Source organism: Lissotriton helveticus, chromosome 12 (genome assembly GCF_964261635.1).
Source record: "Lissotriton helveticus chromosome 12, aLisHel1.1, whole genome shotgun sequence".
NCBI lineage: Eukaryota > Metazoa > Chordata > Amphibia > Caudata > Salamandridae > Lissotriton > Lissotriton helveticus.
In genome coordinates, this window is record NC_136073.1 from 725,557,925 (window position 1) to 725,574,657 (window position 16,733).

The 16,733-nt window shown below is 42.0% G+C and overlaps 1 protein-coding gene across 1 annotated transcript in view; it reads left to right on the forward strand.

Moving 5' to 3' along the window:
* The first annotated feature begins 350 nt into the window (after nt 1-350).
* LOC144798113 (tyrosine-protein kinase Fer-like) overlaps nt 351-16,733 on the forward strand; it is a 138,367-nt gene continuing 121,984 nt past the window's right edge. The window contains exons 1-2 of the mRNA XM_078668872.1: nt 351-593; nt 7,515-7,727. Of these exons, the coding sequence (XP_078524998.1) occupies nt 351-593; nt 7,515-7,727 (456 nt within the window). The remainder of the gene's footprint in view (nt 594-7,514; nt 7,728-16,733) is intronic.

Here is a 16,733-nt window from a genome sequence, read left to right on the forward strand (position 1 = left end):
GGTAATGGGCGGATATGTATGTGGATACAATCTGGTGGTTTGTGCACGGAGGTGTAGTAGGAGATACTATTATCTCTCTTTGTTGTGCTTTGAGGTCCCCGTTCGGGATGTGCGGGGGTGTGAGAATGCCGGTGCTATTGAGAGCCTTATTTGACGGGTACGACTGTAGTCAATGCCCAATGTCTGCAAAATTGTGATCAGAACAGCACTTGTTAAGGGTGTTACGTAAATAAAGCATGAAGGGTGACCGTCAGAGAGACCCACGACGTTGTTGTTGAGTAAATATATCGTGAGTTGGGGTGGGTTTTGGCTATTAGAGTTTTCGTTCATACCCTTCGTGAGTTAGAGCAATGAGGTCGGCTGGCAAGGGCACGCGGGGTTGCGGAGTCCGTGGAGCGTCGGAGTATGTGGGGGAGTATGAGGCTGCTGCGGATGAAGACACTGACTGGGTGGACTGGGTGGAATCCAATGAAGATTCCTCGTCGGTGACAAGGATAGGGGAGGAGGAAGCAGACTGGTGGGAGTCACCTAGGGATTCAAGAGACTCAGACCAGGGAATAGATAAGGTGGGAGAGCTGGATGTACTTGCAGGCGTAAGTGGGTGTGGGCAGGTGGTGTCAGGAGATGGTGGGGTGAGTGATATATGTGGGAGGGTGTTGTATATGTCGGTCAAGGAAAGTGCAGATATGCGAAGTTGGGTATTGGGCGTGAAAGTGACCCCCAGGACTTCCCAGGCGTTGTCTAGGATATCTCGGAGGTCGTCAGAAAGGGGCGTTAATTCGCTAATAGTGGTATTATGGACAGCAGAAGGAGTGTCATACACAAAATGGATGGTGCAATTGACAATATGCGGGGGGCGTTGGACATCCCGGGTGTGGGGCGCGGTGGGGTCTACGAGGTACGGGATGCGTGATCGTGTATTGCGAGGGGTGGGGAAGGAGTCTTTTTTCACCCTTCCCTTTTGGCTAGCAGTTGCCTGGGCAAATGGTAGACAAAAAGAACAAGAGAGTCGGCACCTACCTAGCAGGGCTGCAGTAAGCGGAGAGGGGACACAAGAATGCAACCCGGACACCAGGCACCTACCTAGCAGGGCTGCAGTAAGTGGAGAGGGAACACCAGGATGCAACCCGGACACCAGGCACCTACCTAGCAGGGCTGCAGTAAGTGGAGAGGGGACACAAGAATGCAACCCGGACACCAGGGAAATGGCAGGGCAGGCGCTCAGGTGATGCGTGCAGAAGCGGGGATCACCAAGAGGCAGGTGTGGGGTTTGGGGCCAGGGCAAATCCGGTGAAGGCAAATATGCCCTGCGTTAATAGAATGCACAAGAGCCAAGACAGAAGCACAACAGGCAATATAGCAAGGCAGCAGACAAGGGAACAAGGCACACGAAAAACACATATCAAACAGGACATATTAGTGTCAAATGAATAATAATACAATACATAGGATGCATCTGTAAAAAAAAAAAATGCAAAGTACGGTAGACAGACCTAGATATTAAATCTCACTAAAAAAGAAAACCCAGGGAATGGGCAGCGCACTGTGGAAATAATCTTAGATCAAAACCTGGGAGGGGCGTGACCAGAAATGTATGACTTAGGAGGAAAAGGTGGGCACAGGAAAAAAAAGGGTAGCAGCATATCTCAGTAGTGTATCAAGAGGGGGGGGGTAGCATCATTTTCGTGTAGTGTATCCGAGGGAAGGGGGGGGTCGTGGACGTGGGCAAGAGAATGGAGCAAAAGGGCTGTTGATGGAGTGGCAGCGAAGCCTCGGGGGAAAGGGAGGGAGGAATCTGAAATAGACCACAAGCACTTCCTCATGTGCCAGGTAGCGGCACCTCGTGTGACGGCGCAGCTGTGCCAGCTCCGCCGGAGAGCTGTGGCGGGCGAACGGGGAGGTGGGGGGGGGGCATCTGCAGAGACCACAAGTCTTACTTCCTCTCCTGGGGACTGCGAAGAATGCAGTGAAAAAAAGAAGCGACACCCAGACGGGGAGAGAGAAAGAAAAAGAGAATGAATATGGAACGAGAGACTAAAAGGTAAATATATATATATTGTATGGTGTCACACCCAGTCCTTGCAAGATGATGTCTATGAAGGAGGAGATTAAAACAGTGGAAGATGTGAAGGAACTATATCCAAGGGCACAGAACTGAGAAAGGGAGGGGAGGGTGGGCCCATGTGTGTGACAGCACAGGGACGCAAGTGGCAGAAGGCAGAGAGAGAACCGTAGCCCAGTGTAGCAAGATACAGTGGAACAGCACTGTAGACAAATTAGTGCAAGCGAAGTGTGGAGGGCACTGAAACCTCGTAATACAACGCAGGAGAAACACACATCAGTGAATGAACTATGGGACCACAACCCATAATAGAAAGAAAAGGCCTTAGCGCCCATCCGCCAGAGCGAGGAAATCCACCTCTCCTACAAACCAGGGGGGGGTGGCTCAAACCCCCTGATCCATACAAACCAGGGGGGGGGCTCAAACCCCTCCACCCATACAAACCAGGAGGGGGACTCAAACCCCTCCTCCCATACAAACCAGGGGGGGGCTCAAACCCCTCCACCCATACAAACCAGGAGGGGGACTCAAACCCCTCCTCCCACACAAACCAGGGGGGGGGACTCAAACCCCTCCTCCCATACAAACCAGGGGGGACTCAAACCCCTCCTCCCATACAAACCGGGGGTACCCTAGGACGCACCTCCGGACTAAGCCATAGAGAAAATAATAAAAGCTCAAGACTTACAAACCCAGTATGAACCACAAAACCTCGAACCAGCCAACCGATAGTACCCGGAGAGGGAGAAAGACAGAGGGCTAATCCTGGCCAGACAGACCGCTACAGCGAGTCGGGAGCCAGCCAGAAAGGCCCCAGAGACCCCGCCTCACAATCAGACACCAAGGGCAATTCAAGGAAAAACAAAAATGTCCTTGGCTTACCCCGCGGTGGTCAGCAGAGGAGACAGGACTCTCTGGGACAATCCGTTGGGGAACTCCAGATCCACCGCAGGCAAGAGCAGTCGTGGCAGGAGGACGTGGTCGCCAGCTGACAAGGAGAGGTGTTTAGCCCCTTGATTAGTTGTCACTTGTGGTCACGAGCTGCCAAAGTATCGCTTCACTGAGAACCAAGGAAGAAAGATGTGAGACACCGAGGAGTCATGTTGAAGTGACACTTTTATTTGTTAGGTTAAAACACACCAATAAATGCATATCATTTCTCTATCTAAGCAAAAGGCCATTAAGGAGCCTGACTTCACTCCGTCAGGATTAAAGCCACATGATCATTTCTATAATACTGAAAAGGTTATAAAACAGACTTGAATAAAGCAGGCGTGAATAATGGACAATTGGAAAATGGCGCAATTGGAACCAGTCAAAGAATCAAAAAAAGGTACAAACACACAATGAAATTCTAGTGCCTAGAGGCAAACCATTCTAAAGTAAAAATAAACATTTAATATATATATATCTATATTCTAAGATGCCTAAAAAATGCAAGGAAATGGGTGGAGATGAAAATACTACGACCAGTCAGAGAGAGAGAGCTAAAAAGCAAAAAGGTTATCTGGATTGGGAGTTACAACCTGAGAGATAGGCGTGATGTCCCAAGTCAGATAAGAATGGCCGGCCGGGAGGACGACGCTGTGCAGAGCACTCGTCGAAGTGTCCTGCCCTCTAGGCGGAGAGTCGGGCCTGTTATACCTATTCTGATAAAAAAATGGTCAGACCGCACTGACGTAGGTAATGGCGCAGGTGCTTGGCCGCACGCCTACAGCATGACCACACGCCTACAGTGGTGGTGCTAAAGTCCTGAGAACGTCGAAGTGGCAGGCCAGGATGTCAGGTGTTTGGGCGGGTGGTCTATTGTGCCTGACCGCAGAACATAAACAAAGGATATACGAAGCGTACCTGTCTCTAAAAATACATGTGGGACCGAAACTTAAGGGCAGGCGTTGCCATCGCAGGGCGCTGCTGCGGTCTCATCTGCGAGGCTTGGAACATTGTATATGTAAAAAATGAAGCAAACAATACTTGTGAAATGTCAAGGGCGTACCAGCTGGGCCCCCCCTGTGTGGGTGTGAAGCGCCTGCACTTGTAACTGTGGAAAGTTTCAGTGGTTCTGTGGTAGCCTAAGCTATATCGCTGTGTTGTGCACAAAAAGAAATGTATTTTCATGAGCATCGGGCCTAGTAGATTACATCATAAAAAAGTACCTTGAGGCAGTGGGCTTTGGCTTAGGCCTGTACACAGGGATTCCGGGGGGGGGGTGTATGTGCTACTCCTGGCTGACTGGGCATGGTGGGGATGGTCAAGCCACCTCTGGACATTAAAACCCTCCAACAAACTATAGGTGAGTGTGGTAAGTCACTCGGGTGGATTTGAGCCACGCTTATCAGATGGCGCCCGAATAGGAACTCTGCGATAAGGATCTTTCTCACCCGTAAGTGGGCAGCAGAAGGCCGGGGACCCTCCGGTCGGCACGGTGGGTCTGGGTACCCACTTTGATGCCGAGCTTGGTTCTCGCAGCGCTGCCCCACCCTGCTGATCGGGAGAGGTCCCGGTTCATGATCCTGCGCCGGAGTCCGGAAGGCAGAACTTTGGAGCTGACCGTGTTGGTCCTGGCAGCCGGTGGTGGAGAACGGTAGAGGTCGGTACCGCGTATAGAAGGTGAGTGGTCCGACTGTTGGTTGAGGGAGCTGGGATGCTCCACGAGACCGGTGTGTCTCCGGTGATTGGAGGAGCCGGTGTGCTCCTGGGGCTAGTGTGCTCCGGGGAACTCAGGGTGTGAGTGGCACCCTGATAGACCTAGTGGAGATTGGGTGGACGTTTGTGCTGTCATCCGACCGGATAGTACTGCTGTCGAGGCGTGGCTCACTGCGGATGGATTGTGGGACTTACCCGAACCCCTAGGGTATGTGTTTCGCTGGGCGCGGGTCCCGGATCTCACGTGGTGTAGTGCGCAGCGATCTGTAGTGCCGCCCGGGAGGCGGATGTGTTCCCCGATTTCGGAACGGTGTGTGCACTGTTCGGTCTGCGGTAGGGTCCAGGTTCCCCAGGACTTGGTCGACGGGCCTCGTCCCATTTTGGTAACACGTGTTTGGTAAGGGTTGTTTTGGCGAAATAAGGAAGTGCGATTATGTGTGTGTGTGTGAGTCTTCTGTGGTGATTGTGTGACCCGGGAGGTGAAAGTTTCGTGTTGGTGTGGGATTGAGTGAGTGACGATGCCGTGTTTTAGTAAACTGCGGTGCCTTGGGTGCTGCTGTGGCGCCTCGGACACTAGACTGGCTGAGAGCCAACCCGCCCCAGTGGAGGGCTCCCCTAATTTCGAGATGTATGTCAAACATGGACTGCCTCCGATTTTGTTTAACACTTTGTGGCACAGATATACAAAAGGAAATGTGGATTTGCAGTGGCCTTTGACTGGTTCTTTTGATGTGGCAAAATTAGATTATTTACAAGACAGATTGTTTGCTAGGTGCAGTCGCCAGAGTATGTTCGATTCCCTGAGAATGTGGCAGAAGGAAGTAAAGGAGCGACAGCTAAGAGAAGAGAAGGCAGCTCAGAAAAGAGCGGCACAGACAATGGCGCAGAAGGCGAGAGAACACACTAAGAGAGAGAATGAGCAGCGAATTGAGCGCGCGGACAGGCTTTTCAGGTTACAGGATAGCAAAAGCTATGTGGTTAGAGAGGAGGAACAAGATGAGATGGAGGACATTTTGAACTCTCGCCCCCCTCCCCCATATGCCCCACAACCCTTGTACCCTGTGCTGACGGGTTCTGCTTCTTCTGCAGTGGTTTCGGTTCCGCAGACAGGTGCTCCTCCCTTATCTGGCGCCCCCACCACCTCCTCCATTTCCGCTCCAAACTTGTTGGGTGATGTTGAACAAGCTTTGTCTTCTGTCACTTCTTCATTGACGGCGCCCTTGGTCTCCCTCCTGGCGGCGACCTCACCCGCCTTCTCGGTGGCTCCCCCTGCGCTTCCTACTGTTTCTGCTAGCGCTACCCCTCAAGGTGGGTTGGTGACCCCGGCTCGGGGTGCGGGAAGTGGGCTGCTTACTCAGGTACGGAAGTTGCTCACGCGTTCTGCTGTCGGGTTGGATGAGAAAACGGTGGTGGCTAATCAGGCTTGCCAGTGGGCTAGAAATAATATTTATTCAATTGAGGATATTTGGTCCACGATGAAAGATTACGAACTCAAAAGTGTTATTGATGCCATAAGACTTACTGATGTTACAAGGCATTATCACTTAAAGTGACTAAAGTTTTATATATTTTTTCTAAAAGTGGAACCCTTTTTGGGTTTACATTTATTGTGAGCAATATAAGAACTAGATCATCTCCAAGAAGATGTTCTGGATGGATATCCATATCATGTGTTCCTTAAATCAAGTGAAATGATTTCGCCTTCCAAGTAGCTTTCCCTTGGGTTGATTGAGTGAAGGGAGGCAGCCACACCACTTCTATTTAGAAGACCCTGATGCATGGCCGGACTGGCCGTACAGGGCATTGGGTGTTTCCCCGGGAGGCTAGAAGGAAGGGGGCTGGTTTTGCAGTGGTGGAAGCTGGTTTTGTTACTGGGGATTGATTTTGCAACTGTGCCCCAGTAACAAAAGGAGGAAGCAAGCATTTCCAGCCACCCGGGGTCAGGCTGTGCTTTTCCAGGGGTTGGGCCAAGAAAATTGCCAGGGCTGCTTTGGGTTCCCAGTCCGGACCTGCCCAGATGGTATTATGGGAAGAGAAGGATTTCTGCAGAGGGAAGCTACAGATCAGGAGTAATGCAGACAGAAAATCCAGCAGCAGGAGGGACTTGTGCATGTGTTGGTGTCTAGCAGTTTATTAGTGGTTGTAGTCAAGTACTGTTCAAGGCCTGAGAAGCATTGTCCAGTGGCTCCAGCTGCTTCTCCCTCACCTGTGTCTAGAAACAAACTGGTGGTAGTTAGTTCTAGGAGTGGTTAGGGATAGACTTGTAAAAGGCTAAGCAGTTTTCCAGAGCTTCTTCTCCTTCCAAACTTGTTGACCCACATGTTGGAATCTCTCTCATGTGCCCTCTTGTGTTAGACGAGACGGACAAGCGCTACACAGGAACTCATTGTTGGTCCCGCCTCTTTGCATCATCCACGAACAAAAGGAACTTGATAGGAGAAAGTTGGATAGTCTAAGTATAGTATTGTCTCATGCAAATCACCCACAGCCTACTTAAAGGTACAGCCTCAAATTACCCCCCCCAAAAATATTCTTTAACTGTGTTTTACTGCTCTGACCTATCTTAATGATATATTGGTCTAAATGTAATTCAGAAAGACTTGTTTGAAATTTCATGTTGAGATGGGAACTTGTGACATATTTCAGAAACAGTTTTTATTGGGTTTGGCACTGGAATGGAAGTTTAACAACAGTCTCTTACTCCCTTCCCTCCTTCCCGTGTACTCTGTTCTCTTCCTCCCATTTGTTTCTCTTTCCTGTCCTTACCTTTCTTGCTATATTCCCCTTTCCTCATTCTGTCTCAAAGCTTCCTGCTCCTGTGCCATTGGTCCCACCTGCCCAAAGACCCCTCAACCAACAGGACTGGTTCCATGGGGCAATTCCTCGCCAGGAGACACAAGCGTTGCTGACCAGAGACGGGGACTTCCTGGTTCGAGAAAGTCACGGGAAGCCCGGAGAGTATGTCCTGTCCGTGATGGCCTCTGGGCAGTGCAGGCATTTCATCATTCAGTTTATCAATGTGAGTACCGAGAAAGACAGGTGTACAGCACCGAGCATATGCAAAGGCTATCATGCCGCCTTCATGCAGTAACATAGAGATTTCAGAAGAGTGAGACATGGGGAATGTTACGGAAAGTCTTTGTGCTAACTGATCTAGACTTTTGCTGGCAGAATATCCCTATCCCACTGTTGTGTATTTGTAGTGTCTGTGCATATACAAGATGAAAAGCTGACTTATTTTGTGTTCACCAACAGGGCCCTGGCAGAGCTTACTCTGCAAAAGTGGGCATCACTAATTAGGGTAGCCTGGGGTCTCCAAGAGTATGATGGCGAGCTACCAGTATCTCACAGGCTATCACTGAGTAGCTTGTATACATCTACCCACTTGATAGGGAAGTTGTTTAACACACAGAACAATTTTCTGCGAGGGCATGTTAGATAGTGCAGGATGATGTAACATAGCCTCTTCCAACAATTCTTTATTTACTTCTTTTTCTCCATTCTTTTCTGCTGCCACTTCCTTCTTTCCTTTTTCCCTGCTTTGATTCCTTTCACTCATTTCTCAATTTCTTTTATCCCTTTCTTTTTTCATTTGTTTACACTGCTTTTATTTGCCTACTACTTTTTCGTTCACTCCCTTTTTGTTTTTTAGACTTTTTTACTTTATTTTTTCTTCCTGGCTTTATTTTACGCTTGCTATTTTTGTCAACTTTTTTCTTCTTTTCTCATTTACACTAGGGGTGGGCGGTAAACTCCACTCCTCTGGCAGAGTTTGCAGAGTTCTGGCCACTTCGCGATCCACTTTGATCACAAAGTTTCAGAAAAACTCCACCAGCCGCAGCGTGGGGGAATTTGTTCTGACACGCGGTTCACCGTTAAGTTGGTGAGTGAGAACATCATGCGCTAGACAACCTCCCTGTGAGATTTCTCAATGTAGGCGGTAGTGGTACCCCACCACCACTCATGTTGAGAATGCTGCAACTCGCGTTGACAAAGCTGCCGCTCGAGTAGAAAATCTACTCAGGCTGTAGAAAGAAGGCAGCGCCCTCTGGCACGCCAAGTGGTGCCGTTCATGCTGATTTTTCAGTGTGGGACAAGCTCCCGGCGGTAAACATCAGCGCGAGCAGCTCAACGTACCAAACTATGTCATTTGCAGAATCTCGCTGAGTTTTTAGGTAACTCACAGTTCCACCCATTCCTAATTTATACTTCTCATTCATTCAGATCTTCATTTTCCTCTTCTTTATTTCTTTTTTATTCTTATCTACCATTATCTTTATTTCTCTTCTTTTGTCTCTGTTTCTTTTTATCTCCTCTCTTTTTTCCTATGATTTTCTTTCTCTGCTTTTGTCCTCTTATTTTTCTTTTCCTCTTCTCCTTTAACCTTACCTTTTCTTTGTCTCCAACTTTCCTTCTTATCTTTCTGACTTTCACTTTTTCTTGTTGCATTTACATATTGTACTTTTCCTTTTCTTTTCTCCTTTCTTCCTCCACTATTGTTCTTTTTCCATGTCTCTTTCTTTGTTTCCTTCGTATTTTCATTTGTTTTACCTTTCTACGTCTTTTTTCTCAGAGTTAACTTTCCCTAACCTCCCTCCTTTTCTCGTTCTTTCTCTTGCCTTATTTTTCTTCTTTTTCTTTGTTGTGCTCTTCCTTCTTCGTTTTTCTACTTCTTCCATTATATTTTTTTCTTTCTTCCTCTTATTCATTCATTCTTTTCATTGCTCTTTTTCTTCTTTCATTGTCTCCTTCATTTCTTTCTTCCTTCATCTCCTTTTTCTGTTGTTCATTTCTCTGTTTTCTTTCCTTATCTTTTTTTTGTTCTTTCTTACCGTCTTTCTCTTCTTCTTTCGTTCCTATTTTCTATTCTTTCTCTCTTGCCATTTTTTCTCTTATGATGTCATTCTTTCTTTTCTTTGTTTTTTTCTCTCATCACCTTCTACTATCTTACTCTCCTTTTCCTATTGCATTATCTGCCTCTCTCTCTCTGTTTCACTCCTTTTCTCTTGTTCACGGTCTGAGGAGCAAAGGGACAAAACTGATTCTTAGGGATTCATAATGTAAACCTTTGGCAATAAACCTCCTGTGTGAATAATGCTTTATACTCTTTGTTTAAATTATTTAATCTCTGTCCAACTTTATCATATTCTTATAATACGCTGTGGCTCACAACAGGTTTCTAGGATAAGAAGTAGCTCTTTTTACATGAAAGGTTAAAGACCCCTGGGGTAGACCACTACTGAGAATTCTCAAACAATACTTTTTGTTGACGATTGAATTGTAGATACCAAAGTAGAGTTTCATTGTCTGTGCCACATACCTATTTTACCTAATATGTTTTGGGTATTTCCCAGCAAGTTAAGTACACGGTACACGTTGCCTAGGCGACCCTCTCTATGGCAGCCTTTCACTCAAGTAATTGCTTCACACATGGTGCGGCTTGATCACCATAGATGCGGTAGTTGATCCCACCACCATTGACGGCAGGGTTATCTCCTCACCTTGGTGGAGTCAATGACTGAATTATAGAAATCACCACCAGTTGACAAGTTGCTGTCCACTCCAAATCCTTATATAGCTGGTATTATGGTATTTTCACTCTCGTTTTAGTGGGTTTTAAATACCTTTATAAGCGAGCCAGTTAGTGTGTAAGACTTGTAAAGGAAAGGCAGCACCACTAAATGCATCACATCTAAGCACAACCTAAATGAGAAAGTAGCAACATGTTGGCTAGACAAATGTTGCTTTCTGTTACTTTCTAAAGGCCATAGGGCTTACTTCAGTACTGATACTGCCATTGAGAGTGCGCTATATTGGCGGAACCCAGAACAGTGAAACCACACCCTCCTTTGTATCCCAGGATAGGAGTAATTTGTTATTATTGGGAGATATTAGTGTGCCCGGGACAAATGCATGGGTGGCATCGAGGGTACTTGAAGGTCACACTAGCTTTTACTCTAATGTTATAACGATTAGTTGTTTTTCCTATCAGTGCTTAATTTGAGCCTGTGGTTGCTGGTGGGGCTCACCAGCACTTCTTTTTGGGGACCAGCACTTATTTTTTCCTCATCAGTTATCGACCATGAGCAAAAGAGGGAAAAACACACACAAACACACAAAAGAAGGAGGAAAACATTGACGGAAAAACTGGCACAAAGGGACATGTAAGCGTGAGATCCGGCAAGAGTGAGATAAAGGTGCAACAGTGTCTGTTAACGATTTAAAGAGGACAGGGTGAATTCAACACAACGTAGCCTTGGTATTCGATGCGTCAATCTTTAATAGCACAACCGTGTCAGAACTTTGGTTACTGACACTCATTCTTTTACAAATTAAGAACTGCCTACTATTATCTATTAGCTCAAATCACTGACCATGCAACATGCAAAACATACTATCGTTTACAGAGCTCTAGCACACAGAATTGAATATCTCACAATTACAAGTGCCTCAGAGGAGTTGGTAGCATATATAAACCTAATAAAATTAGAAACTGTATGAATCAGAATTTATCTGATCCCATAGCATTTCATAATGGATAATTATATGCAAATTGTGGTGTTTTCTGCGGTATGTAGACAAAATATTGATGTTTTAATATCGATATACCATAATATTGAGTTTTAAATATCACAGGGACATAATATAGAAGGTAAGTAATATAAAAAATGTTAATATCGAAGGGACAGAATTTCGGAGGTAAGTAATATCAATGTTAGTAATATCGATATTAGTAATATCGATGTTACTAATATCGATTTTTATATTATTTTTATGTATATTATTATGTATTTAATATGTATTCTTTTTTTTGTAATGTAATTTAAGTAAATTTTGGATTTTAGTACCGTAGCGGGTTGTGGGTTTATAAGGGAATAGGGTGGGAAGTAATTTAATTATACTAAATTAATTATACATTTTTTAGGAATTATAAAATCTTTTAAACTAATTGGTAATTAATTTTTATTATTTGGTAATTTATTTTAATTAATTGATTAATTGATAATTATGTTTGTAGAGGGTTATGGGTTTATAGGGGAATAGGGTGGGAAGTAATGTAATTATACTAAATTAATTATACATTTTTTAGGAATTATAAAATCTTTTAAATTAATTGGTAATTAATTTTTATTAATTGGTAATTTATTTTAATTAATTGATTAATTGATAATTATGTTTCTAGCGGGTTATGGGTTTATGGGGAATAGGGTGGGAAGTAATTTAATTATACTAAATTAATTATACATTTTTTAGGAACTATAAAATCTTTTAAATTAATTAGTAATTAATTTTTATTAATTGGTAATTTATTTTAATTAATTGATTAATTGATAATTATGTTTCTAGCGGGTTATGGGTTTATAGGGGAATAGGGTGGGAAGTAATTTAATTATACTAAATTAATTATTAATTTTTTTAGAAATTATAAAATCTTAAATTAATTGGTATTTAATGTTTATTAATTGGTAATTTATTTTAATTAATTGATTAATTGATAATGATGTTTGTAGCGGGTTATGGGTTTATAGGCGACTAGGGTGGGAAGTCATTTAAATGTAATTAATTAATAATTTATTTTCATTAATTGTTATTGCTAATTATATTATTGTTAATCAATTATTATTTGTGAATTCATTTTCAATATTTGATCATTCATTTTAATTAATTGATTAATTGATACTTATATTAAGTGTATTATTTCATTATTGGTGTTTGTTGTGCGTTCATAGGAGAATAGTGTGTTAAGTATTTGATATGTAATTAAGTAGTTATTAAATATATAGTTGGGTATTGATAATTAATTTTTTGGATATTCATTATTAATTGGTAATTATTTTTAAAATAATTATTTATTGGTTTTTGTAAATAGTTTAGATTAATTCAATAAATATATTTTTTTTAATAATTAAAAATATTAATTATTTTTCATAAGTATGTTATTTTTAACTTCTACGCTATCCAACACTTTCCCTACTGTTGCACTCTCAGGAGTGGAAATAGTAATTTTTATCCATACGCTATCCAACACTTTCCCTACTGTTGCACTCTCTGGAGTGGGAATAGTAATTGTTACCCCTACGCTATCCAACACTTTCAATATTGTTGCACTCTCTGGAGTGGGAATAGTAATTTTTACCCCTACGCTATCCAACCCTTTCCCTACTGTTGCACTCTCTGGAGTGGGAATAGTAATTCCCTACTGTTGCACTCACTGGAGTGGGAATAGTAATTTTTACCCCTACGCTATCCAAAACTTTCCCTACTGTTGCACTCACTGGAGTGGGAATAGTAATTTTACCCCTCCGCTATCCAACACTTTCCTTACTGTTGCACTCTCTGGAGTGGGAATAGTAATTTTTACCCCTACGCTATCCAACACTTTCCCTACTGTTGCACTCTCTGGAGTGGGAATAGTAATTTTTACCCTTACGCTATCCAACACTTTCCCTACTGTTGCACTCTTTGGAGTGGGAATAGTCATTTTTACCCCTACGCTATCCAACACTTTCCCTACTGTTGCACTCTTTGGAGTGGGAATAGTCATTTTTACCCCTTCGCTATCCAACATTTTCCTTACTGTTGTTTTTTGGGAGTTGGAATAGTATTTTATTCCCTCTGTTATTTAATATTTTTTGTATTGTTTTAGTCAATGTATTATATAATTAATGTTAAAAATATTAAAAGTAAATTATTTTTTAAAAATTTGTTTTGCATAATTATTTTATTTTATTATTTTATGTGTGTAGATGAATATGTAATTTATAATATTTTTTATTATTTATAAGTTATTACAATAAATATTAAAACTAATTATCAAGTAAGTATATATATATATATATTATATGTATATGTTTAATTCATTTTTTATTAAAATATGTATATTACTTATTAATTTCAAATCATATAAAATAATTTTAACTATGTTTATTATATTTTAAGTATTTTTTTAAAATAATTTTACTTTTTTTTTATTAAAAAAACTATATATTTTTTAAAACTATATTTTTGACATCGATATTTTTTTTCTCGATATTTCAGTACTTACCTTGTTGTAGCTAGGATATCGATATTGTTTACATCAATATTATTGCTCCGATATTTTTGTATTTCGATATTTTGTGTTTCTATATTTTGTCATAGATCCGTTTTCTGCACCATAATCTACTGCATCTTCCGGTATTTCTCAGGTATTTTTCCCAAGTAAATATCTCAAGTTTGACTTCCTTTCGATACCTACCTGGGCAAAATTACAGGGGCGCGCACAGTTTATCACATCTGACCCTGGTAAACTCTGCACAACTCATAATTCCGAATCCTGTGCAAACAAGGCTGTGTGCAGGGTTTTTATTTAACCATTCATCCCTCTTGTAATCATGGCCAGTAACTTGTGGATAAATCTGCATAGGCCTACTTATTTGAAAAGCAATCATTAGCAAGCCAATAGGTCTCCCCTATGTGAGAGCTATTGGTTTAGCTGATAGAGCGTGCAGGTCACCCAACCAACAATTTTACCCAATACGTATCGGGCCCATAATACTTCAATTTATCTTATACATTAATCAGGTGACCTTACACTCTACTACCAGTAACCCTAGTTCCTTCCTATATATTCCTACTGTACCCGACTTACGAATCCACCGTTACGGGTACCTAATGACCACAATGGATCAGGGAGCTAGCTGTGAAGAAAGATACAAACCCAAAAATACCAACATATACTCTTTTGTATTTTCATTAAATGACCACAGACTACGGGGAAGTTTCAAAGATTTTATCTAAATTTCAGATTCGGAAAGCATCAAGTTTATAGCCAAAAGGCAATCAATAATCAAAATAATGAAGAGCACGTATCCCTAAAAGCAGTAAATTAAGCTAATCATTTATGACTCTAAGAACAGAGGAAACCGCTAAATTCAGGAAAAACCCGAAGTTAGTCTATGACTGGGAATAACTAGGCTCAGGAAATTTTTTAGAACATACTATAATATCACAAGTGAGAACCTATACTTTGAGTCAAATGAAGATGTAAATAGACTTTGAACTTTGAGTCACGAGAATTCTAAATTAACATATACCTACAGGAGGGGAAGAAGTGGAACATACTAAAATATTAGAACCAGCACCGAGTTAGTTAACAGTAAAGGATCAGTCACATCTATATTTCATATAGCAACAAAGAACACTAGGTGAATTTGCTTTCTGAGATCAGCACATCATTAAGAAGTATTTCCCTTGTTAGAAATATATACAATATACATTTGATCACTTTTCTAGGAGTGCTGAACCGGTATCGTGCTTATCCACCCTAAAGCACCCATCCACGATATCCTACCCACTCAAGGTGTGGCAGAGTATCATAAGCAATTTCTGAAAAATACCAGTGCACATCCCTACTCGTTACTTTTATCCAATTGGCATTCAGCCACGACAGTCCAATAATTCCAATGTCCTTATGGTCCACAAAAGTATTCAATAAGTACAATATCCATTTGTATTCAGTATTCTTTATTATTAATTCCTTTCTTGCCACATCGTCACAGCCGACGCGCGTTTCGCCCTTCGCGGGCTTTTTCAAGGCTGTAATTTACATACAAAATGTAGCACCAGATCAGTTTGATACAATATAGGCCACCTTCACATTCACAGTAGTCTGTTCACTGTTATCAAAAAGGTCTAATTGACACATTCCGATCGCACCATCATTATTTCTAAACATACTGCGTATATCCCATATCAACCAGATTATTTAGATAGATACTAAGATCAGTAAAGAGTCTGTTGTACAACATTTCGGCAAATTTACTATATGCGATCACCTTGCTCCATTTTTTAACTTCCTATTCTCCAAAAAGTAGAGGGACAAAGTTTTTTCCCCTTTTAGCGAAAAAAAAATATGTTTCCAAGATGACCACTACATACCCAAAAGTGTTCTAAGAAGATCTTATTAAACTAATGTGCCCATCACCACAATAATTTCTTTTTTTTTTTAAATTGAGCTTATCGTGCCTTAGAACTATGTGGTCACACTTACCAACAGTATGGTATGGTGAACGGTGTATATTCACACGAATCAATATTTATAGCCGAGCCTTTAAGCAATAGTCCTGTAAAAGAAAAAAATGTGGACGTAATATTGTCATTGATGCCCAGCAATATAGCTAGACATTCATTAAAGTCAGGTCCACTAATACACTTATCACCATTCACAGGCTTACCTTTAAGCCTCTAGTATTGTACATCAAGGATTTGTCAGTATGATTTCTATGTGGATGATCCATTCAAGTATCGGTGATCAAGTTACTAAGCGCTTTCTGGAGCCTTGATAAGTTCCATCTGCAATAAAATTATATCCACAATTATGTTGTTGTTTGTGGGCATATTATTAAATGTCCCATATTGTCTCTGTATCAAACAGTTGAGACCAATTTTTTAACCATAGGTCTCCATATACCGATACTGCGTATAGTCATTTGTGCAAAATTGTTATTATTAAAAAATGCCCACAGCGATATTTACTGTGGGTATCCATAACAATGGTATAAAATGAAGAGAATCGCTCATTTTCTCTTAAGTATTAAAACCACGTTTCTTAGTGTGACCAAAACATCGTACTAATCACTGTATTAAAACTCGACCTATTGAGCATGGTATATTAACCACGCAAAGAATGCCCGACTCCAATGTATATGACCCTTAGGTGTGAGTGAACTGTCAGTTACTATTACACATAGGTGGGCGAAACAGTTTAACATCACATATGCCCAGTGTTCGTCATTCTACACAGGCCGAAAATTAAACTTGTCAATCTATAATAGATTATTCACGGTGGTTCGCACTGTTCATAAAGCAATTGTGCAGCACTCAATCTGTTTCAATCACTAGTTTTAATGGAAAGTCTATATCTCCCGAAACGTTTTGACAAAAACGCGTCCCGTTGTTAAGGGAGAGCGTTTGGCGGCTTGTAGTTCATTATTCATGCAATATTCATAGAATATACCCCGAAACGCCGTACCCCACTATTCTT